The sequence below is a fragment of the Diceros bicornis genome, chromosome 6 (assembly GCF_020826845.1).
Source record: "Diceros bicornis minor isolate mBicDic1 chromosome 6, mDicBic1.mat.cur, whole genome shotgun sequence".
In the NCBI taxonomy this organism is placed as follows: domain Eukaryota; kingdom Metazoa; phylum Chordata; class Mammalia; order Perissodactyla; family Rhinocerotidae; genus Diceros; species Diceros bicornis.
Window position 1 is genome coordinate 36,675,418 of NC_080745.1, and position 25,096 is coordinate 36,700,513.

The 25,096-nt window shown below is 49.2% G+C and overlaps 1 protein-coding gene across 1 annotated transcript in view; it reads right to left on the reverse strand.

Annotated features, from left to right (window-relative positions):
* Window positions 1-946: 946 nt before the first annotated feature.
* Window positions 947-25,096, reverse strand: part of HK1 (hexokinase 1) — a 71,239-nt gene continuing 47,089 nt past the window's right edge. The window contains exons 8-18 of the mRNA XM_058543291.1: window positions 23,103-23,258; window positions 19,923-20,156; window positions 17,360-17,664; window positions 15,796-15,944; window positions 15,380-15,499; window positions 13,900-13,995; window positions 12,009-12,108; window positions 8,917-9,100; window positions 6,831-6,986; window positions 3,495-3,728; window positions 947-1,831 (exon numbers count right to left, since the gene is read on the reverse strand). Of these exons, the coding sequence (XP_058399274.1) occupies window positions 1,687-1,831; window positions 3,495-3,728; window positions 6,831-6,986; window positions 8,917-9,100; window positions 12,009-12,108; window positions 13,900-13,995; window positions 15,380-15,499; window positions 15,796-15,944; window positions 17,360-17,664; window positions 19,923-20,156; window positions 23,103-23,258 (1,879 nt within the window). The 3' untranslated portion in view covers window positions 947-1,686. The remainder of the gene's footprint in view (window positions 1,832-3,494; window positions 3,729-6,830; window positions 6,987-8,916; window positions 9,101-12,008; window positions 12,109-13,899; window positions 13,996-15,379; window positions 15,500-15,795; window positions 15,945-17,359; window positions 17,665-19,922; window positions 20,157-23,102; window positions 23,259-25,096) is intronic.

The window sequence follows — 25,096 nt, forward strand, 5'->3', positions numbered from 1 at the left end:
CCTGTGCCCCCCGGAACCATGTACCACTGTAAATGCACATCAAGAGTTTGATGTTATCTGTCTTTCCCACACAGATGCCTGTGCCATAGGCACCAGCAGTGCCAAATAAAGGGACTCTGGTCTCACCAAACCCAGTGAGCATGCAGTCCGTCCTGGGGGAAGCCACCCAGAGCTGGAGTCATGGCTTGGGAGACTCACGGGGCACCTCAACGACAGGGCACCATAATGCGGACTGATGTGGGATCTACCGACGAGCTGGGGGAGAATCCAAAATGGCAGCCATGGGGGGAACAGCCAACTCCAAGTTGAGGTGGGGGAGGGATGAAAGGGTCAGATAGGGGCCAATTTCCTACAGAAGGGGTTCATTTAAGATCCAGGAGGGGGAGAGTCCAGCAATCCTGCCACCCTGGGCTGCTGCAAGACTTCATCTGTGTTAGGGCAGGGCGTCTACTTCATCTGCTGTCTTGGAGTTGGCAGAGCAGGTGACAAAGGGCAGGATCTGCTTGGGGACGGCAGAGGGGATGGCCGAAGTCGCACTGTCCTCTCATGAATCCCAGACAGCCCCTGGAAGCCAAGTTGACTTTTTCTTTGTTCCAACTACAAGGGAGGAGACCAAGCTGCTGGAGGACAGAGGCCCTCCATCCCTTTACCTTCTTAAAGGTGGTGGGGTGGGGGCTGTGGGAGCCTCTCCCCAGGGTAGCACCCTGGGGCTAGAGCAGGAAGCAGCAGGGCAGGTGCTGGGAGACAAGAAGAGAGGCTCCTTCTGGGACACTTTGCAGGGAGAGCAGCAAGTCCTCAAACCCAAAGAAGGCTTGGGGCTGAAGGACGCAATCTTCATTTCAAACTCCCCCCTGACCCAGAAGGCCACAAAAATCCCCAGGGTTTGGTTTTCTCCACATCCCCAGATGTCCCCACCCCCATCCCCAGCCATTAAGCATCACTCGGGTCTTTGAATTGGTACAAAGTTTACTAGGTCATACAACATGGCTCACAAAAGCGATGGGAAATTCCAACGAGGGCACTGTTGGTTGGTTGGTTCCTTTTACCCAAATGGAGACAAGACACTTTCACGCAGGACTGCCCACCTCCCCCCCAAGATAACAGAATGCAAGACTGTCACAATGTGGCTATGACCAGTTCCACGGACACACAATTCAGTGGCATTGACACGTCCCAACGGGAACCCTGGGACACCTGACAGCAGGGGGTGCTGGGACAGAAGAAGCGGCTAATGCGCCCCTGGGAGGAGCCCCGGCAGTGTCTGCTGGTGATAATACATTTCACAGGGGGTGCGGCCCCAAGGACAGGCTGCGGAGGCCCATAAGGCCTGTCAGATGGTGTGACTTTTCATCTTGGGCCAATAAATAACTGTTGGACGAATGCATAAATTAGAAATGGACGCCACTAAACTTCACACGTGGGGAACGTACGACCAGGTTGAAATCAAATCATGCAGAGTGGAGGGCAGGTGAGGAGGGATCCAGAGGTGAGAGATATTATCAACAGCACACACTCTATTTTGTACCCTACGTTATGCGCCATGAGTTGGCTTTTGTGTTCCTCCCCGCTGCAGCGGTGGCGGGCTCTGGCGCCAGCGTCTCCCAGCACAGCTCGCTGGGAAGAACAGGGGGTCGCCGCTGGAAGATAGACGTGCTGGAAGGGCAGCAGGCTGGGGGTCCAGGGCTCTTAGCTGCTCATTTCTTCTCGGAACCGTACGCCTACTGCTGTGATGAGGGCGGCCCCCTTGCCACTACCATCTTCAGACAGGAGGAAGGACACATTACACTGCGGTGACAGTTCCTTCACGGTTTGGTGCATGATTCTGGAGAAGCTAAAAAAGACAACAGAGGACGGTGAGAAGAGACAGTGGACCCACCTGAAGATGCTAACGGACCCAACAATAAGGAGGGCACACAAGATGGCAGGGGGCTGCTTAGAAGCAGCTGCGGCTTCCTGAGAACGGCGGGAGGAAAGTGGATTTACAGCCGATCCCATTAGCACAATTTTCAGTAGGGAGGCACAACTGAGAATCCAAAAAGAAGCTACTCTGTACAGCTTATAACACACTCAGACACACCTATCCTCAAAGCTTGAGGCTTCCACGGGACTGAAAATCAAGAAGGGTGCTAGGGCCAAGGCAGGGACCACTGAGGCGGGCCCCAGCTGGTCCAGTGCTGGATCAGTGCAGCAGGCTCCATGGGAACAAACATCATCCACTCCTGGCTGCAGCTTTCTGAGACACCCAGCTCAGCACCTTCAACGGCCCAGCACCCAGCACCTGAAGCCAAGAGCGGGAGGCCCTCCATGAAGGATGATCTCTAATTGAGAGGTAACTCTAGGTTCTTGCATTTTATGCTGAAAATGAGACAGGGCCAGGCTGAGGATGCTCGGGGCAATGGGGCTCTTAGAGGTAACGCTGACTGCCCTTTGTTGAACACCTGCCAGGTGCCTCCCACTGTATATACGTAATTTCATCCTGCCAGTGCCTATTATACTATGAGGAAGACGAGACGTAGCAGAGAGAAAGCAGTTGAGCACAGCTTCTAAATGATGGTGCCAGGATTAAATCCAAGCACGTAAAGCCCGGTGCTAAACCACGGCCGTGTGCTGCCTCAGGTGATGAAGAGGACAGCTGGGAAGGTGGACAGACAGGTGGGGATGGGGCAAGTCAGATGGTTCCATCCCAAGCCATGGCCATGAGGTAAGCAGGCAATGCCTACAGTGAGCTGGGTGAGGTTGCTTTTAAGTAGGTGACGTTACGGCCCGGTTTATCTGGGATGGTCCCGGTGCAATTAGTAGTAGCACTCTGGGGTACTGTCAAAAGCACCCCAGTTTAGACAATAAACAATATGGCCACTCTATTCCTAAAGAGCCAAGCTTTGGGACATGCGGTGGATCCAAGAACAGACAGGGCCACATCTCCTCCTCCAGCATGGGGGGTCAGACGCTTGACCAAAGGAGGTCACTCTCCACCCCCTCCCTGCTACGAAGCCCAGGGCCAAAACTGCCCCTGCCTTCCAACTCTCTGGACAAACCGATTTAGCAGATGAACAAGACAATTGTCCTCCTCCCCTTCCCTTCACTCCCTCTCTCCACTTACCAAACACAGCCTCCTGGCCAGGCGGCAGCTAACCCGGCTGGTGGGCAAGCCCACGTCCACCCTTACCTCCATTCCTGCTCCCCACCTGGACCCCGCCTGACCTAAGAGGGGCCCAGGAGGAGCGGGGAGAGGAACACGCCACACCACTGGTGTGAGCTGGCCAAGTGAAGCCACTTCTCTGGCTTCACTTGGTCCCCAACGGTCCCAGTTAAACTTCAGACAGCTCATTACCTCATCCCAGACAAGCCCCAGTCCCTGACCGCACAGCCTTCAGGTTGACTGTGTGCCGGTGAGGAATGTTCCTGGTGGGAAGCACATCCTGATGTCCCATAACCATCAAGGGAACTCGCCAGCCCAGGAAGCTCTGCCCATCCCAACTGGAAGCCCCACTCACTGTGGATGAAGCTTGTAGAGTGTTCCATCCACCCCGACAGTCACGTTGAGATGGTCCAGCCCTCTGTTCTCGCGGATCTTATCCACCACGGCAGCCATGCCTGCACCACACAGCTGCGCGGCCCTCCTGGACACCACCCCGCACACGGTCTTGACGAGGATACTGTCGTCACAGGTGCTGTTCAGGCCCAGCTGCTGGAGGATGGCCCGGACCTGGAGCAGCGCTAATCGGTCACTGCGGTGGACAAAAGCCAGGAGGCCAGGTGAAGCGGGAGCCACGAGAACAGCCTGGGAGCCGACTCCAGAGGACCGGCCCAATTCACTGCCCTTCACAAATAGGGTCATGGGGTTTTTCTCCTTCAAAATAACATTCTTTTTTTAATGATCCCCAAAGTATTACATATTAAATTGTAGAAAATCTGGCAAATCTAGAAAAATTAAAATTGGAAAATTAAAACTATCCACAATCCCAACACCGGAGGAAAATGCTATGAACATGTTAATATATTTCCTTCCAATCTATTTTCCCTGGATATCATTAAACAGTGTCTTTGTTCTTATGACATGCAAAACGGGCTCGTCCTTTATATGTGGTCTTCTTTCTGGCTTTTTTCCTCCTTCATACGTCTCAGCAATCTCCTACCTCCATATCTAAGAACAGGATTGGAAATGGCTGCCAAAGTATTCCATTCTGGGGCCGCACCATAATTTATTTAGCCAGTTTAGAGAAATTTAAGTGGTTTGCAATTTTCTGCTATTATAAAGTAACATTCTGATGAAGTTTCCCGGTTATAAATCTTTGTGTGCAACTCTGATTTTTCCCTTAGGATATATTTCTGGGTCAAAGGGCTTTTGATACCTATTGCCCAGTTGTATCAATTTACTCTCTCTAGCACAGTATTTCACTGTACTTGTCCCCAGGGGAAAGAATCACTTTTAAAAACATTTGACAATTTGGTAATAATGACATTGTGGTTTAATCTGCATTCTTCTCTATTAGTGAGGGATGACCTTGTTTTTCATTTGTTCATTGGCCATATGAACTACCTATTATATCAAGACTTTTATTCTCCTGGGCTATTTGTCTCATTCTTATTACATTGAAAAAGTTGATGACCCATGATGATGACAATGACGGTGGTAAGAGCAGCCAGCCTTTATGAGGACTTCTATGTGACACCCACTTTACATACATTACCTCATTTCCTCCTCATAACAAACAACGTTTGCACGTAGGATTATTCCCATTTTAAAGACAAGGAAATGAAGGCTGGGAGAAATTGAGTAACTCACTTAAAGCACACAGCCAGGGGGGCAGAGCAGGTCTCAAGACCAGACCTGCCAAAGGTCTCGCCCACAACGCCCTGCTCTGCATCTTGTCATAAACAACGCAGATGTTTTCCTTAGTTTGCTGTTTAAGTTTGATTATTGATTTTTTTAAAATCATAGAAGCTATGTAGCTAAATTTGGCAATTTTTTATGATTTCTTTCTTTTCTATTATGCTTAAAAAGACTTTCCCACCACTTCACCCCCCACCAGGATGGCTATCAATAAAAAAGCAGAAAATAACAACTATTGGCGAGGATGTGGAGAAATTGGACCCCTTGTGTGTACTGCTAGTGGAAATGTAAAATGGTGCAGCCACTGTGGAAAACAGTATGGCAGTTCCTCAAAACATTCAAAATAAAATTATTATATGATCCAGCAATTCTACTTCTGGGTAGATACAAAAAAAGAATTCAAGGCAAGAACTCGATCATGTATTTGCACACTGATGTTCACAAGCAGCATTATTCACAACAACCAAAAGGCAGAAGCAACCCACGGGTCCATGGACAGATGAATGGATAAACAAAATGTTGTATATACATACAACGGAATAATAGCCTTAAAAAGGAAGGAAAATCTGACACATGCTCCAACATGGATGAAGCTTGAAGACACTATGCTAAGTGAAATAAGCCAGTCACAAAAGGACGATGACTATATGATTCCACTTACATGAGGTGTCTAGAGAAGTCAAATTCATAGATACGGAAAGTAGGGTGGTGGTCACCAGGGGAAGGGGGAGGGAGGAATGGAGAGGTGGCGTTTAACGGGTACGGAGTTTCAGATTGGGAGGATGCAAACGTTCTGGAGATGGATGATGGTGACAGTTGCACGACAGTGTGAATGCACTTAATGAAACTGAACTGTACACTTCAAAATGGTTACAGAGGTAAATTCTGTCATGTATATTTTACCACAATAAAAAATGTTATCAAGAAAAATATTCACTGATATTTCCCTCTCATTCTTTTATGGCTCCTATTGTTCACATTTAGCTCTTGGATGAATTTAGAATGACGAGAGAAACAAGGCGAGAACCTGTTTCCTGATCACCAACGGGCACACAGCACCATTTGCTGACAGCGCCTCCCCTCCTCGTTGCTGTGAAATGCTGCCATTCCACGTGCTCAAGTCTTCCAGGGTCTATTGTTTTGGGGCTGCTAGCACTTCACAGCTTTGGTTCTGGTGGGTAGTTACAGGTTACAGACACAGGCACGGGGGAAAGCAGTGAGCAGGCTCCAACAGAGCCAATGTTCATCTTGCTACCATGACTTTTTTTTTGCTGAGGAAGATTTGCCCTGAGCTAACATCTGTTGCCAGTCTTCCTCTTTTTTTCTTTTATGTGAGCCGCTGCCACAGTATGGCCACTGACAGATAAGTGGTGTGGTTCCGTGCCTGGGAACTGAAATTGGGCCGCGGAAGCAGAGCACACCGAACTTTAACCACTAGGCCATCGGGCCTGGCCCGGCTACGACCATTTTTGCTTTTGCAGAGCACCTTCCACCTTCTCTCAGAGCTCGCCGTAGAGGATGGCAAAGGCAGAGATGAAATGCTCACTCCACACGAGAAAAACAGGAGGAAGACAGAAGCAACTTGCTGCGGGGCATGCATACTGGGTGGCCAGGCTATGCGATCCCAGGCAGCCTTTCAGATAAAGTGAGGGTGGGGCTAGACCAGAGGTTCTTGGCTCTCTCAGACTCAATGCCCCTTCAATACAAATATCTGTGATGCACCTTTACTATCCTGAAATGGAGCCCATATAACCTACTGATACACATAATTTCAAACAAATCAATAGAATGCCCCAACATAAAGGACCAATAAAAGGAAAGTAATTTATAATAAAATCATATATGATTTCAATATGCAACTGCTCAGGGCCTCCAGAGGGGGGAAAAGCCCTCACAAATAGCCAAAACATCCCCTGTGGTGCCTACCACCCCCATCACGACCCCCTGGCCAGGTCGACCTCTCACAGGCCCCTGCAGGGAAGCCCCTCCTACTCACCTCTCAATCTGAGAGAGATACTTGGTCTGAAAGATGCCCCGAGTCTTCAGCGTCTCAGAGATCTGCCCTCGGAAGAGGAATCCCTTCTTGGTGAAGTCGATCAGGATGTTGCGGACGATTTCACCCAGGTACATACCACTGATCATCTTCTCAAACCTGAAACAGAAGGTAGGGGCTGGGGCATCTGCGTGCAGCCTTTGGGCTCACAGTGAGCCTGGCGTCTTGGCCCTCCAGGGCATCACCAATCCGCATGCCCAGCCCTGTGTTCCCCGGCAGAGGCAGAGAGTGAGACCAGGGAGGACTGCGGGATCCTCACCCCTCCCCGGGATCAGAAAGGAAACCACCAGCACTCGAGTCTAACTGCTAGACCATCTCCCTCCTCACTTAACTGCCTGCCTTTGCCCGGTGGAGCTCAAACACCACTTCTCCAGGAGGCCTGTCCTCCTCCCCCAGACGGGGTGCTGTCTGCCTCTTTCAGGGTCCCATACACCCTCCCCTCCCCTTCACAATGCACACGGGTTCACTGCCGCCCACTGGCCCTGCGGCAAAAGCCTCGAGAGGATGGAGAAGGTGTCTTGTTCAGCTTTGAGTCCCAGGGCCTCGCACAGCACAGTGCCAGGCTCTTAGTCAAGTGCTCAATAAGTAACTGCAGAATAAGCAAACAACTGGGCTGAGTCTTAATGGGACAAGAAGACAACAAGGGGAAAGTTCCTATCAGATTTCTGGAAGGTTCTGCAAAAGCCCAGAGCACTGGTCAAGCATGCAGCAGAGTGATACAGCCATGCAGGCTGGAGGAGTCAGGCGGCCACCAGGCTGTACTCCTGAGGGCAACCTGCTCTTGGGGCTTTTAACTCCTGCCCTCTCCATGCTCAAGGGCCTCAAGAAATGACAAGTGATGTAAATGCTTCCATGGCACACACCCAATCCCAGTGTCCCCAAGCAGGGAAGAGTCTACTGGAATCTGGATACTTGAGAAGATTTCAGGTGATCCACAGAAAAAACATGAAATAGCACTATTATTATCCATTCCCATTCTGTCTTTCTCATTCCATCAAGGAGACCACAGTTGGTACTGAGATGGCTTTAACCCCTTCCTGATCTCCCTTCTTAACAAAGGGGGCCTTCGTTTGGAGCCTTTGGGAGGTAACAGTAGCTAGAAGTGAATAACGGTGTTCTGTGCCACATTCATTTTATGATTGCTATCTATTTATGGTAGTACTGGTTTTCTCTTTTTTTCTCTCTCATTAAATTTAAGTAAAGAATATAAGCTGATTTAAAGAAAAACATTAGGTAAACATAGCACAGGTGGTATTTGGAGAAGGCAAACATCTCGAGGGGGGCTGGAGAACACCTTATGTTTGGGAGGTACTTCCCAGTCCTTCTTTCTGCTCCTGGGGACACGGCTTGGACCAACTCATCCCAGCTATTGCAGAGGATGGCCTGATTCCTGGGAGCTTGAGACAAGGGGTCATTTGTCTCCATGCTGGGACACTGTCATCTCAGGGAGGGTCCCCGAGACTTGAGCTGCAGAGCTCCAAATAGCCACTTGGTGGTGCAGGAGGTCCACTGTGGGAGGATGAATTGAGCGGGGCCTCTGCCTCACCCCTGACCTGAAGCCGCTCACCCCCAACCCCATGCCTACTGGCCATATCCTACTTTTCCCTGCCCTTTGACAACTGCAGGTCAAGCGTGTACTACTTCCACTAAACAAGACCAAAACCTACTGATCAAGAAGTTTCTATTAGTCCATTGGGGAAGAAACATAGAGCAAGCAGAAGGCCAGAATATTCCAGGAGGAAAACAGTCACTGAGGGAAGTAGTGTTGCCACTGCCATCCTGTCCCCAGAGGAGGCACCTGGACATCAACCCTGGGCCATCTTATGCCATGTCGGGGGCCCCTCCTCCCGGTTCTCTGCTCTCCTTGGACTAAAATCCAAGGTCAGGAGGGAACCTGAGGAACCAGTCTCCAAGCCTCTGTCCAGACCCCACTCCTACTAGAAACTTCTTCTGTTGTAACCGGCAGAATGCAACCACATGCCCTCCCCATCCTGACCCCTTTTGTGTCTCCTCCACCAGGCAAAATTACCTTTGTTTCCCAGCATTTAGAGAATATTCATCCACCAGTCTGTCATAGTTTGTTCTGATATCATCCAGACACCCGTTGTCCCCAAAGGCACCCCACTCCATGTTGATACACATTCGCCCCTCATTTCCCTCCACGATCTCGATGTTCCTCATTTCTTCCATGTAGCAGGCATTGCTGCCGGTCCCTGAAATACACAAGGTGGGGGAATGAATGGCCATGCCACCACGCTTGGGAGAGTCTTGCAACTAGGGCTGGGGCCTGCGATTCCACAGATAGGGGTACGTTTTTGAAATGAACTAAGGAATAGCTTCACTTTCCCAATGTTTTCCAGGAAAAAACTCAAAATATAAAAGGAAAGTCGGAGTTAAAACCAGCCAGACAACATGCGATTAACTTAACTTACTTTATACTAAGACATCAATACCGAGAGCTTCATGTGGTTACCTATCTAGGCAGAGCTATATTTATTTTAATAGAAAATGGTCTTACAACAAAGTGACGTATCTTCAGTGGTGGAAGTTTAGGCAATATTCAGATTGGAAGGATATTTCTCCTCTTTCTCTCTCTCTCTCTCCCCACCTCCTTCACACACACACACACATATATACATAAAAATATTATACTGGGGGGTTGTCTACTATCACATCATGGATGCCCACTTATCTTTTCTAATCAGATGGTCATGGACTATGCCTGCTCAATAAACTCTCCTATGTGTTCCAGAATGAAGCCCACAGCTAGTGCAGGGAAGGACAGTGTCCTGAGCATTTCAAGGGTGCATTTCTAAGGTGATGGTTCCTCATCATCTTGGTACCACAGACCTCTCTGAAAACCTGATGATTCTCCTGAGGAAAGGAACATTTCCCCGGGTGCACCCACACACTGTTACACACACAAACTGACAAGTGGATTCCAGGGGCCTCTGATTTCCTCCTTGAATTCCCCAGAGCTCGGCTACTCAAACTGTGGCCCCTGGAGGACTGGGGCGGGACCACAGACTGTGTGCTGTTCTCATCCAGGAGGAGTTAAGTACAGAAATTGAGAAGACGCATTCTAAACTTTTCACAGCAGTTTTAATTGCCATGACATCCAAGCCTGCGCTCATTGGCCTTGTCTCAGCGAATGGACTGGAAATTTAAAAACCAACCAACCAAGGAGTCCTTCACACAGGTATTTTAATATGCACCTGAATCACCTGGGCCGCCTGTTAAGGTATAGATTCTGATTCAGGAGGTCTGGGGTAGGGCCCCAAACTCTGCATTTCTAACAAGGATGCTGATGCAGCTGCACCATAGACCACACTTTCAGTAGCAAGGCCCTAGAGCACCATCAACCCATCCTAGGCGGGATGTAGATGTAGACGGACTTTCAACATCATTAGGGGACACAAGGACACCCCTACAGGCTAGACCAAAAGGGCTTTGGTCGTTTTCATCCCATTTAAAGAAACTAAAGCAGAATTTGCACACATTTCTGACTGTGTAATTGGACTATTTTTGTTCTGTTTTTTTTGTTTGCTCTCTTTCAGCCAAAGTATAAAACGGAGAGAAGAGGAGCCCCAGAAACGGAAGAGGGGTACAAGGAAAGCCAAAACATGTAAACCAGACTTCTTATCCATGGGAGTTCTGAGGGAAGAGATCAACTGATGGGGGAAGGAAAAAGTGGCTTTGAATGCAGCCAGCGCTGTGGGGAAGCCCCGCCCCAGACCAGTGCCAGGAACAGTAATAGGTTGGCCCAGAACTGGGCGGGCTTGACCTCCCACCCGGCAGGAAGGCTAGGCCTGGCCTGCAAGTGGAGAATGTGCTGTGTCACTCTAGCTTTGCCCATTCATAAACAGAAGAGAGGGAGGGGCAGAGAAAGAAAGCTTTGCAAAACAAAGAAAGGAACAAAAGAGCTCCAAAGCCAGGCCCCAGGCAACCTTTCACCTGGAGCTGCTCCCTAGGTTTTTGAATTTCCACAGGCACCAAGAGTGGTTTAACAAATGAAGAGGTCTTCCTGGCACCAGGAGGGCAGCCTGCTGTGGGGCCTTATCCTGATCTCCCAGACGCTCAGCAAAAGGTCTACCTTCCCTGTCCAGGTAGAGTCTACAAATGTTGGCTAAGAAGTGGGCATTTTCTCAGCATCTCCTCATACAAGGAGCAGCTCAATTGGACAAATGGTTTTCTCACAGCCCAAATTAATACGCTTCAGGAATTATGTGCTCTCAAGGCCCAGGCCACTAATGTGCTTGGACTCTAAGGGAACGACCTGCAATACCAACAGATAACTCCTCTGCAACCTACTTCAGGGGCTAGGACTGCTCACCAACAGTGGCTGCTACAGGCAAAATGGCACCCAAGACTACTCTCTGGCTCTTTCCGGCAGTCAGGAGGAGGTGAGCTCTGCTTTCTTCCCAGCTGCAGGCTCCCGCCCTGCAACAACTGCCTAGAGCCCCTCCATACAAGCCCAATAGAGTTGCTCTGGGGCTGGCCCCGTGGCTTAGCGGTTAAGTGCGCGCGCTCAGCCACTGGCGGCCCGGGGTTCGGATCCCGGGCGTGCACCGACGCACCGCTTCTCCGGCCGTGCTGAGGCCACGTCCCACATACAGCAACTAGAAGGATGTGCAACTATGACATACAACTATCTACTGGGGCTTTGGGGGCAAAAAAAGGAGGAGGATTGGCAATAGATGTTAGCTCAGAGCCGGTCTTCCTCAGCAAAAAGAGGAGGATTAGCATGGATGTTAGCTCAGGGCTGATCTTCCTCACAAAAAAAAAAAAAAAAAAAAAAAAGAGTTGCTCTGGTGGCCAGGCCAGCTCTAGGTACTCCCACCCAGCCCACCCAAGTTGTGTCAACCATTTGTGGCCTCATTTCTGAAGAGCTCCATTCTAGTCACAATCAATGTGAAGCCTTGTCGGGGTGGGTGCTGGAGAGGGGAAAGCCCTCTAGAGAGCTCTGCAGCCTTGGTCCAGGACGAAACTCTGGAGGGGGTAAGGGGACTGTAGTGACAGATATACTGTCTCACGAGGGCTGAGCTGTTGGCTCAAGGCCCCACAGAACAGGAAAACCCAGCCTGCCCTGCCCTGAAGAAAGTGACCTTCCAGGACACCCACCTACGATGAGTCCGACCTCACAGGTGGGCTCTTCATAAGCACAGGTCATCATGGTGCCGACCGTGTCGTTGACCACAGCCACCACGTCCAGATCAAATTCCTTTGGAAAGAGAGGGTCACAGTTTTAGTTTTAGGGCACGGACAGCATTGCAGGCTTGAATTCTGCAGGTTTGCTCTGCTGCCCTGCAGTCAGCAAGCCGCTGGTGCATCATCTGAAATAGTTTTCTTACCAGCCTATAAAAGATGATTAAGTGCTCCTTCACTGACTAAACACTCACTATTAATGACATATCTGAAGTCTGAGATCTGAAGAAGGGAAGTATTCTACCCATTTTACAGGTGGTACTGAGTACTAGTGAGGCAGCCCGGAGAGAACTGCTGAATGGAGCAAAGACAAGAGACAACGGCCAAATAGCTCTTTCTCTTGGGAGGCTAAAGTGTTATCGCCATTTTTCCATCGGCAAAATGGAAATACCAAATCCATTTCTCAGAATCTGTCCTTCAGAAACAGCCACGCAAGTACACAAAGGTACATGCAAGGATATTTACTGCACCACTTGCATGAGCCAGAAAGAAAAACAACCCAAATGTAGATCAAAGGGAGCTATGTAAACCACGGTTCAGGCAAACACTGGAATCCTGTAGAGCCAAGAAAAAGAATGAGGTTGGTCTATATGGAGTGACATGAAAAGATGCCTGTTTCACATTAAATGAAAAAGGTGAGTTGTAATATAGTACACATGGTATGACTCCCACTAAAAAAAGATGTGTGGGCCAGCCCTGATGGCCTAGTGGTTCAAGTTTGGTGCGCTCAGCTTCAGCGGCCCGGGTTCAGTTCCCAGGCGTAGAACCACACCACCCGTCTGTCAGTAGCCATGCTGTGGTGGCGGCTCACGTAGAAGAACTAGAAGGATTTACAACTAGAATATACAACTAAGTACTGGGGCTTTGGAGAGGAAAAAAAAAAAAGAAAGGGGAAAAAAATGTGTGTATACACGTGCTGGCAATGCATGGAAAGTAAGCTGAAAGAACACTAAGAGTTGTGAAATGAGCAAAAAAGGATCATCAGGTTTCTTTTCAACAAACTATTAGCTGTTGTCTAACATACTCTTCCAGGTGCAACCAATCCTCTTTCAAACCCACTCATTTCAGCCTTCCTGATTGACTGTGTACTTGTCTGCTCTTTTGAACTGGAGACATTTGAACTTTTTTTTTTGTACTTCTTATTGAGTCCCTCATTAACTAATAATTTAAACAAACTCTTTAGAATTTTTCATTTTATATTTTGTCAATGTCCTCTAGCCAAAGACCACCAGAAACACACCTGGAGTCGAACAGACCTGGGCTTAGTGACTGCTTACAACCCTGGAGAACACATCCCCGTGGGGTGTCTCAGAACCTGTCAGAAAGCACCTATTATAGGACTGGAGCCGTGCTGCTGGTTTCAAGGAAGGTTCAAAGAAGTGGGGCGTGGCTCAGGACTGGACGCTGCAGGAAGCAGGGCGATTCTCTGGTGTGTGCCGAGTTCTGACGTGACTGGGGAGCGCTCTTTCTCCTTCAATGCCATCACAGTCACCGAGTGGCCGCAAGGATGTCTGTGCTCCGCACAACTGTTTGTGTTCCTCAGGAGAACACAAGGCCTGCCGGAGAGCCAGGCTGGGCCCAGCCGCCAGGGGCTGCTTTCCTCTTTTTCCATGTGCAGGAGACTCATGATTTTACCTTTAAACAAACTATCCTTTAACAACACAAAATTGTTCACCTCTGTTATACTGCTGACGCTCAGGGGGATTTTTATTACCCAGGTCACATGCTTCTGTATTGTTTGAATTTTTTACAAGCAAGTACAATTTTTTATCACCTGAAAAGACAGTCAAGATCTTAGAAATCATACCTCTCTCCTTTTGACGGCATCCCTCAGTAAGGTCACTACATCCTGCCCCACACAGTCGGTTGCCTTAAAACCCTTCGTCCAGGTGATCAAGATTCCCTGAAACAGGAAAGGCCCCAGGAGAGTCCTGTGTAATTAACCCTCTGGGCAGAACACAAAGTTTCACTCCCTCCCTCCCAAAGAAACATCTGCTAAGAATTTACAGCTAGACTATGCTGGAACACCCGAGGCACAAACCCACAAAATATGAATTGTCCCTGGCAGACCTGCCCCTCCTCATCATCCTCACAGCAGCCTGCTTTATAATCCCACTTCACAGACGGAGAAACTGAGGCATAGAAGGTTAACAGTGCTGCCCCTAGTATAACCAACTAGCTAGCACTCCTGAAGAACTGTTTGCCAACAACCTAAGTGGAAAAATGCAAGGTTTTAGTAACACTGTTACTATCTAAAGTCAATTTAAGGTTTGACTGGATTGCAGGTGTACACTTGCTGGGTGTGTACTCACTATGACAACGGTATAAGTGAACTGCTTTAAAAAAGCACCAGACCTTTAGAGACTGCAAAATAATGAGTTTATATGGATCTAACTGCTGAGATATAAAAGGGCTTAAGAAGAAAAAAGCCCCAAGTCAGCACAGTGACTGGATTAACTGGCTTCCAGTGGCAGGGGGCCCTACCCAGCTTCCCTAGTGCTGCCAATCATACGATTTAAACCCTGACCTAAGGCCCTGTGTGACGTGATGCCACCTCCAGGGCCTCCTCCCTGGCCACACCTCCACCTCTGATACACAGAGGCATCTGCGGCTCTTCTAGCGCAACAGGCTTGGTCTTGCCTCCGTAATTCTGCAGAATCTGTTCCCTGTGCACGGAACATCCCCCCGCCCCCACCCACAGCCTTTAGCACAGTACTGGAGCTGCTGGTGTAAGACTGGGATCCTCCGCTGGACAGGCTTGCTGAGGACAGGAACTGTAACCTTCGGCTGTGTCCCCAGCACTTAGTACTCAGCAGGTGCTCAAGCCCTGATTGGACCCCGTATCATCCCATTTACTGAACAAACATTTATTACGTATCTCCTGATAGGACACCGTGCAAGGGCATGTGAGGAACACAGGTCCTTGCTCAAGGAGCATAGCCGTGGCAGAAAAGAAAGACAGAATCACTAATAACCATGTAAAAAGTGCTGTACTCAGGCAACATTAGAGGGAACAGGGAACACTGAGGAGGGTGAGATTCTTTTTGCCTGAAGGACCAGAAGGCTTCCCAGAAGAGGTGAATGCTTTAAATGATAAGAGCAGAGAAGAGACTTAGGATGAACTGGAGGGTGTGACATAAAGCCTGGGTCAACTCACTATGACATCTGAGCCATCCCAGACATGGAGGGATGACACTGAGGCTGGAGGAGGCCTCAAGAGCCAGCCCACGCTGGCCCCGGGGCAGTCAGTGCTGCCTGACGTCTGACACGTCAGGAGAGAGACTCACCGCGTCCAAGCTCGTCTGCTTGCAGGGGAACGAGAACGTGAAGCCCAGGGGCATCCTGGGGCCTTTGATCCCCATGTAGTCCAGGAAGTCAGAGATGCAGGAGACGATGTGGTCAAACAGCTTTAGGAGAAAAAAAGGGATTACCCGTGCTCCCTGGATTCATATTTTGAGTGTACACGTACACACACGTGCACACACACCTGACACATGCAGAGCAAGGCCCCCCACCCAGGATCTTCGCAGCCCCCTGAGCATCCTAAGCCCAGCATGGCTAAAGGTACCTGATGCTTTCAGGCCACAGGGACACAATTGCACAGCTGCGGGCACCACATGGCAGGTTTCGGGGACCACCAGTGCCACTGGTCGTGTGTGTGACACACACGCGCCACAGTGGCGTAAAAGCAAAACCGGCTCACCTCTTCCCCAGTGCCCTGCATGATTTCAATGGGAATGGCATAGATCTTGTTGTGCATTTCCACCGTTCTCTTTTTCCCACTACGGATTTTCACAAGCAGGACGCGGAAATTCGTTCCTCCAAGATCCAGGGCCAAGAAGTCACCGTGCTCTGTTGTGGTCAAGCACGTAAAGAACGTCAAAAGTAGCTTAGTTTTACCTCTTGGCAGCCCGTAACCCCGAGACTCCAGACTTTCAAGGGGGGATCCCTTATGTTAAATACAGGGGAGAAGCTGTAAGCCCTCCCTCCAGCACACAGCTCGGGCTCAGAGACGGGTGGGCACTAACTCATTGACCACCACAACCTCTGAGCCACACGAGAAAGACGAAAGGCCCCACAGATGAACCAGTTGTCACAATAAACAAACTTCACTAGGGTTACTAAAATGCCTGACAACAACGACCTGATTTTAGAGAACCTCATACAAAAATTAATAATTTATGTCAGTGTGTACAGTTTGCAAAAATGGCCACAATCATTCCCCTCCCCGTACGCAGCCTTCTTTGCAAAGTGACTTTGCAGTTCTTCCCATCAAAAGATGGAATCTATTTCTCCTCCCCTTGGATCTGGCCTGGCCTTATGACTTGCTTTGGCCAACAGAGTGTGGCAGAAGCAAAGCTGAGCCAGTCCCAGCCTAGGCCTCCAAGAGGCTCTGAAGTCTTCCCTCTCCTTTGTGGACCCTGCTGCTATCCGGTGAACAAGCCCAGTGGCCTGCGGGAGGATGAGACACTTGGCCAGGCACTCCTGCGCCCTCGCTGACCAACAGCTAACTGCTGGACACGGATGGAGGTCTCCCAGCTGCCCACTAGCGACTACAGACGCATGGCTGAGTCCAGCAGAGATCAGCTGAGCTGGCCCAGACGAGCAATAATAAATTGCTGACCCACAGACCCATGAGCAATAATAAACGGTTGCTGTTTTAAGCCAGTAAGTTTGAGGGTGGTTTAAAATACAAAAATTTAATGCAATAGTAACTACCTTACACGTAGGACACATTCTTATCACAAACATTCATTACTCCGAGGACCCAGCCAAGAAGCCCTTCTGAGTCCCCACAGACTCAGCTCCAGTGAGGACCAGCAAGGTCAGCATTAAGGGTTGGATTCTGGTCTCCAATCTGCCCGAGTGTGAAAACCCCAGGCCCCTGTCTGCCTCACACACACGCTGTCAGGACCTAGGAAGGCTGCACTGGGTGTCTATCCCGCTGGTCTCCTGTATTTGTCAGAGAACCCACAACAATCTCAGGACTGTGGGATTTGCCCAGCTTCGTTCTTTTAAGAACATTTTCTAATTCAGAGCAGGGCTGTGGTTTTAGAGACGGCGCTCGCCCCGGAAGCCTGACTGGGGGAAGTCAACTGTCACACAGGTGGCAAGTCAGTGGTAAAAGTGGAAAACAGAGGTTTGAGTGAGTTTCCAGCTCCTGCCGAAATCAAGCATCCCTTGGAGAAGCCTATTTCCCTGCAGCCCCATGGTGACATGGTATGAGAAGCAGGAGGGGCACGTCAGTTCCCCACACAGGCCCTCACCGGTCCCATCTGGAGTGCTCCGGACGAAGGAGGGCAGCATCTTGACTACGGCCTGGTCGTGCGTCTGCCTCCTCAGCCCCATATCCATCTCGGTCCTCATCCTCTTCTTCACCTCCAGCAGCATTTCCTTGGTGAGGCTGAAGTGGGCCAGGGTCTCCTCTATCTGCCGGTGCTGCTCAGCCAGGCGGTAGGCCACTGCGGTCACCATGGCGGCCCCCTTGCCGCTGCCACTCTCCGAGAGGAGGAAACGCACGTCGGAGTCAGGCACCAGGCGCCTCAGAGTCTTGTGGAAACGTCGGGAATACCTGGGGGTGGACGTGCCACAACAGCTGGAGTGAGCCATCTGTCAGGGACCTCTGGTACCCCCTTCTTTCTTTTCCCACACTTTAATTTCATTTTCTACACTTTCTTTTCTCATGACACAAGTCATACACATCCACTGTAGAAAAGTTAGCAAATGCAGACAGGTAAAAAGGAAAAATGAAATTGCCCAGTCACACAGAAAAAGAGGATTCTCATTATTCTATGAGTACTGAAAAAGATTTTGTCCTCCCCCACGACAAGGAGATAATGCAGAGTAGTGGTCAAGCGCCCAGTGTGTGGAAGTCAGACAGATCAGGAGACAAGGGCGAGCTCCACCACTCCCACATCAGGTGACCTCGGGCCCGTTCCTTAACCTTGGAGTCAAGGAGGATGAGGGTATCTGGCCAACAGTGATGTGGTGGGAGCTAAGAGGCTGATGGAAAGAGCCTGGTGTCAGGCAGACCAGGGTGTGGACCTCAGATGTGACTGTGGGCAAGCTGGTTAAGTTCCCTCAGGTTCAGTGGTCTCATCTCTAGAATGGGGATACAACTGACATTACTGCTCCTAAATTCTAACAGCTACAACGTAGTGAGGAATCACGTGTCTGGAACAACGTTAAGAGCTTTACATATAATAGCTCCTTAGATTTTCACCACAACTCTATTTAAAATATGTCTGTTTTGCAGATGAAGAAACTGAGTACCATGTGGTTAACTGAATGGACCAGGGGCACACGGTATAGGTTATATCGTTTGTTTTATGTGTGTTTTGCTTTGAGCTCATTAAATGCTTAGATTAATAACCAGTGCTTAGCAAGGTCTCAATAAATAATTGCTCTTTTTTATTTTCACTTGGCCCTTTTCCCCCTGCCCCCAAGAGTCTGGACACTTTTTAGTGGCTAGAAGAGGCCTTTTTCTCAGTGAGATACAGAACTTTCTCAAAGTTTGTGGTCTGCTGTAAATATGGAAAGCTGCTGCCAAAGGAAATAGGGCAACCAGAACCCCAAAATATTAACAGTAATCAACTCCAGGGGGTGGGATTAAAAATGACTACTATTCTCTTTTGTCATTTTTTGAACTAGCTAAGGTTTCTATACCAAATATATGTTACTTCTGAAACAAGAAACATTTAATCAAAGTGATTTTTAAAAATGTGATGTTGCAGATGAAGAGTTCTGGAGATGGCTGGTCGTGATGGCTGCATAACAGTGTGAATATACTTAACACTACTGAATTGTACACTCAAAAATGGTTAAGATAGTAAATTTTATATTATGTGTATTTTACCACAATTAAAAAACATTTTTTAATGTGACGATGCAAATCCCTAAGCTTTCTTGTCCAAATATTTGCCAAGAAACATGCCCCGAAAGGTGGCTAGTTTATTATCAAGAGTTTTACAAATACTTTAAGAATACAAAGAAATAAAATTATGAAATTGGCAGATAATAACATCTAACTAGCTCAAACCCTATCCTCTCAGCAACACAGAACTATTTCAATTTAAATCAACATCTGTTTAAGTCACTAGAATTGGGTGTGAAGGTATAGTACTGTGCCTCGAGTGCAGGCACTTTCCTGGCACATCATACATACAGTGGGAAAAAAATCTGAGGTCCTTTTACAAAAAACCATGCCACAGGCCGTCATTAAAACTTAGTATATAAAGACTTAGAATTCACGCTCAGCCTTTTAAAAGGTACAAGCCACGTTCTTAGCGGCCACAGGCTTTTGAAGCTAAGGCCTCCAACAGGCTAGAAGGCAGCACAGTGAGGAGCCCCGCACACCAGCGGGGATGACTGACGACGTCTCTCTCTAGCTCTCAGATGCAAAGCGTCGACAAGTTGCCCATTTTAAAATGTAATGTCTGAGGGTTTGGGGGACTTGCACAGGAGCTTCTAAAACAGGAATGCGAGCACTGCACCTACGACCCAAGCTATAATAACGATGAAGGTCCCTGATGAAACGCCGACAAGCAAGAGAAATTAACATACAGACACATTCCACCCAGTATTCCTGGCAGCTATAGAACCTCTAGCAAGACTTACGAAATGAGGAGAGATGACAGTGCAGTGCAGAAGCCACACCAGTGAGAATCGGCTGAGGGCCAGATACTTCCCAAGTGGGCAACTCTGACCTTTCTGCCGAGAACTAGGTATTGTTCTGTCTGCCAAAAAAACTTCACTGGGTGCAAAAGTCTGGGAGAAGGTCCTTAGTCCAGAAGAGTACTGAGTGCCAATTATAGCGAAGGGCAGACTCACTGTGGGTGCGTCTTGTAAAGAGACCCGTCGACACCAACCGTGGTCCGCAGCCTGGGTGTGCCCTTGTTATCTCGAAGACGATTCAAGATGGCGCCCAGTGTTGCAGCCACCAGGTTGGCAGAGCGAAACGAGACAATGGTGCACACATGCTGGACCGCAATACAGTCGTCATCAGATGGCTCCACTCCCAGGCGGGTCAGGATATCTTTGGCATTGTGGAGGCCTTCCTTATTCCTGTGAGGTCAGAGGCCATTACTTGTGAGTTAAGGACCACATCAGGCAGTGCAAAGTACTGAGGTTCGAAGGTTCTGGAAAGGTGAACTCCATTCACCATGTGTGTATGGCACGGGATTAAGACAGTCAAATCCTGAGAAGAGCGTGAGAAGGGTTCTCCTCCATAAGCAATACCAGGTAGGAGGAGGAAAAACTATACTAATCTAGGTTATGATATGCCAGACACACGGAGAGAAGTGGAGAGGTGAGACCACAAGGTCTCTGAACAGCTGGAGAAATAGCTGCTTCCACCCCATGGCTCGGTGCTCCGGTGGCCTGGGGAAATCTCCTGCTCTTTGGGTCTGTGAGTTGCCCCTGGATGCTTATACATTGTTCCTAGATGTTTCCCAGTCAAATTTTAATTTTCTTTTTTTTTTTGTGAGGAAGATCATCTAACATCTGCCAACCCACCTCCTATTTTTTTATTTTTATTTTTTTGCTGAGGAAGACCGGCCCTGGGCTAACATCCATGCCCATTTTCCTCTACTTTATATGGGATGCCCCCACAGCATGGCTTGACAAGCGGTGTGACAGTGCGCACCCGGGATCCGAACCAGCGAACCCCGGGCCACCGCAGCGGAGCACACGCACTTAACCACTTGCGCCACCAGGCCGGCCCCCCAAATTTTAATTTTCTGCATACACGCTTTGTATATCTTTTGTTGGATTCAGTCCAAGGTACTTTATAGTTTTGTTACTATTGTAGATGGTGACTTTTAAAAAAATATACATAACTTTTTTTTCCTTAATGTACCATAGTAAGGTGCTAACAATGGCGAAAACTGGCTGAGAGATATGTGGGAACACCCTATACTATCTTTGCAATTTTTCTGTAAATCTAAAAATATTCTAAAATAGAAGGTTTATTTAACATATACATATTTTAATTATTGCCAATATACAGAAAAATAATTGACTTTTCTATCTTATCTCCAGACAGCTTCCTAACCTCTCCTGTTACTCTATTCACTTGTCTATAGTGGTCCATACAGACAATTGCCATCTGTAAATAATGAGTTTTACTTCCTCTTCTTTTTGGTTCTCATGCTTTTAATTGCTTTCTCCATTTTTTTCTTTTTTTCTGTTAAACACTGGCTAAGACTCCCGGACAACGCTGGATAGACACCAATGATACTGTCTGCTCCTGATTTTAAAGAGAATGCTTCTAGCATCTGCCCTGGTAGGATGTTTTTTATAGGTTTTTCTGAGATAGCCTTTATTACAATATACATGCTATCCTGAGCTAGTTCAAATGGGTTTTTGTTTCTTGGTAACCAAAGAGCCGACACCAGAAGCTGGCCGAGAGGAAGGCAGGTATTTCCTGACTTTGCCAGTGACTCTAAAGACAAACCACGAGCCTCCTGCTCCCCTCCCCTCCCAGCAGCTGACAGGGAGACTTGTGAAGAGGTGGTTGGAAGCTCTGTGCTCCACACAGGGGCATGGCTCCCTGCTTACTGCAGCCCTGTACCAAATGCTCCCGAAGGAGAGCAATCCTGGGGTAAATGCCCGCGCATGGACAGAAGAGTAAGTCCAGGTAAACTCCTTTCCACTTCCACCAGCCTCCTTCTCTAACCAAGACACTGATGCACATCTTCTCCCAGGAGCCAGAGCTATAAAGCCACTGGCTCTATCTGAATCTCCAGGACCAGAGCAGGGGCAGTGGGAATGACCACTTCGTGCAGAGACGAAAGGGCATCTCTAGCACTAAGCTAGCCGTGTATTTAAGAAGGTGGCCTCACGGGGCTACACAGAAGAGAACCTGGCGGCACAGGGAAGCCAGCCACAAGACAGGAGTCCTTTAGTCTTGGAGGCACCTGACTACATCAAACTGCCAGGGGATCAAGTTTACCTTCTTCCCTCTTAGGGTGAAGGCCTGCAAATAACAGTCAAGGCAGAGAAGTCTGGGTTTCTTATCTTGAGGCCAAAAGGTAGTGGTCAGGTTACTGGCTGGACTCTGTCCTTCTATGTCTATCTGTCCTGTCTCATCTCTTAATCAATGTTTCTCAAACTTGTGCCAGGGAACATTTCTTCTGGCTGTTAACAGCTGACAGAATGCACGTGGGGGAGGCACAGGGGAAAGGGTGTTTCAGGCACAAAAGAAGTTTGGGAAATGAGGAGTTAACCAAAGTGAACTGGGTTTTCTTTAACATGCTAATGAATAGTGTAAATGGAGGATAAATATGAGTATTTCCCCATCCTATTGGCCACAGGACCCTTTCTTCAGGGAACACCTAATTACCTTGAGGTCACCAGGTTCCCTGGAACAGTCTGGAGAAGGTCCTGATATACCAAGAGGGAATTCCAAACCCAGACCCAGGCTCAGTCAGCTCCTTGTTCACCACTAGAATCATCTCTCCCTGGACTCTAATCTCACTTGGGGGGAACAGGAAGGGAGTGAAGGAGAAGAGGCTGCTTTTGTAACTGAACCATCCGTGAAGCATTTACTGCTAACTAGAACGTTCTTTAACGACCTGCCACTAGGTGCCTGCAAGGAAACCAGTCCAGGATGGGTCAGCTAAGAGAGGGGAGGGGCCGGCCCCTTGGCTTAGCGCTACTGGCGGCCCAGGTTTGGATCCCGGGCGCGCACCGACGCACCGCTTGTCCGGCCATGCTGAGGCCGCGGCCCACATACAGCACCTAGATGTGCAACTATGACATACAACTATCTACTGGGGCTTTGGGGGAAAAAAAGGAGGAGGATTGGCAATAGATGTTAGCTCAGAGCCGGTCTTCCTCAACAAAAAAGAGGAAGATTGGCATGGATGTTAGCTCAGGGCTGATCTTCCTCACAAAAAAAAAAAAGAGAGAGGGGAGAAGCCCACCAAACCAGGACTCAAGGGGTAAGGAGAGACCTGTCACTCTTCTCTGCCCCAGGACCCCCAGAAAGCCGCAAGGGGCGGCACCTACTTTTCAATGGCTGTCACATCACTGGTGTTAAACTTCCCTCTGGTGAGCAGCTCCGGAGTGATCCGCCCTTCAAATAAGAGGCCCTCCTTGGCCATCTTGACCAGGATCAATCGAACCAGCTCCCCCATGTACATGCCGCTGACCATCTTCTCAAACCTGCAGGAGAAAGGCACCGGGCACCTGTCAGGTCCTTCGTACGTACCCACCACTGGGGCAACTCGCGAGGAGCTGGATAGACACAAAGGGAGAGGAAGGCACGCCTCATCCCCTACAGGCTCCCAGTCTCACTGGCCGGTAAAACCACACACTTGAGTGATTAAACAACGAGGAGACAGGGAGACCAGAGGGGTGGGGTGATCCAGACTCCATGCTTATCCCCAGGACGGGCAACAGGAGGAGAGCACCCAGGGCAGGGCAGGCAGGGGAGGTAGGGAAATGTTAGGCTTTAGACTGCAGATGATGAGAAGGCCCCCAGAGAGAAATGAGCAGAATATGACAATCTCTTACGAAGCATTATGCTGTACTTTTTAAAGGGCTCTCATCTCCATCACTCTATCGGGGAGACCACCAAGCCCCGTGGGCAGGTGGCCAGTATGCCTCCTCTCCATCTCCCAGCTCAGACGGGGTAAACGCCTTCTCTGAGGGAGGGCTGAGTAGATGACAGTGCTGAAATGCAGCAGGACCACTGTCACTGGTCACCTTCCTGGCATCCATCTTCTTCTCCAGCCAAAAGGATCAGCAATTTGCTTTGGGAAACTCACTCCTCCCCCTCTGACCTCACCCTAAACTCCAAGGCAAGGCTCTGAGGAGCTTAAAGCCAATCAGCTCATCCCACTGCTCTGGCCATGGTCAGCCCCAGGCCAATCAGAGAGGGAATCTGCTCTCTGGCCTCCCCTGGGAGGTGCGGTGTGAGGTGTGGGCTCTGAAACTGCAGCAGCCATTTTGAGCCCAATGCTGCAAGGGAGAGGCTGCCACAAACCAGGGCTCGATGCCACATCTGAGCCACATTCAGCCCCTGAGTCCAGGCTGACCAGGGGCCGGAGGAAGCCCTGAGCAGGACAGATTCAAGAGGCAGGTCCACATCCTGGCGGCCGGTGTCTCCTCTGAGGGAGCCCAGCTGGCACACCCAGAGCTGGCAGTGACACAGCAAAACAATCTGTTCCATTCAGAGTCAGGCCCGGGAGCCAGGGATGCTGCTGGGACCAGAGCACCCAGCCCTCCCTTGCCTGTCAACACGAGACACCAAGAAACACAGTCCTCATTGTTCCTGCTCCTGACAGGACCAGACAGGACCGCCCCAGCCACACCCTGTGTCAAGGATCCCTGGCAGGAAAGCACCCTTCTGAGTTCTAGCTGCCCAGTCACTGTCCCAAGCATCTGTGTGAACAGCCTCTGCGCAACCCCGAGCCTAAATCTCAGAGCAGGCAGGAGCCACGGTGTGCCAAACTGCCCTGGCTCAACCCTGGCTCTGCCACCTACTGTGCTACTCACCCCTCTGGGCCTCAGTTTCCTCACCTATATAAGGGGGATAATGGCAGGACCCACCTGTAAGGTTGTTGTATGGAGGATATGGGTTAATATAGGTAAAGTGCACAGTGCCTGGCTAACAATGAGTGCTAGGCCTTTCTTATGCATCTCATACTTTACTAAGCACTTGACATGTACAGTCAGGCGTCGCTTAATGACAGGAGTACGTCCTGAGAAAGGCGGCATTACGTGATTTCGTCGTCATGTGAGCATCACAGAGTGTACTGAAGGGGAACAAAATTTGCCAGCCCAAAATGTGTCTCTTTAACATGAGAATTATTTTAGGCTGATTATTTTTAAGAAACAAAACACTCAAAGTTTTTCTTGTTACCTCCCCCTTAACTGCCTAAAAGAATTCAGATTAAAAACACCTATCTCAGGAAGCGAGCTATCACCTTAGCATAACATGAACTAGGTCAGGGAGGAACCTAGAAAAGCCTGTTTGTTGGGCTCCCCTCTGTGTTCTT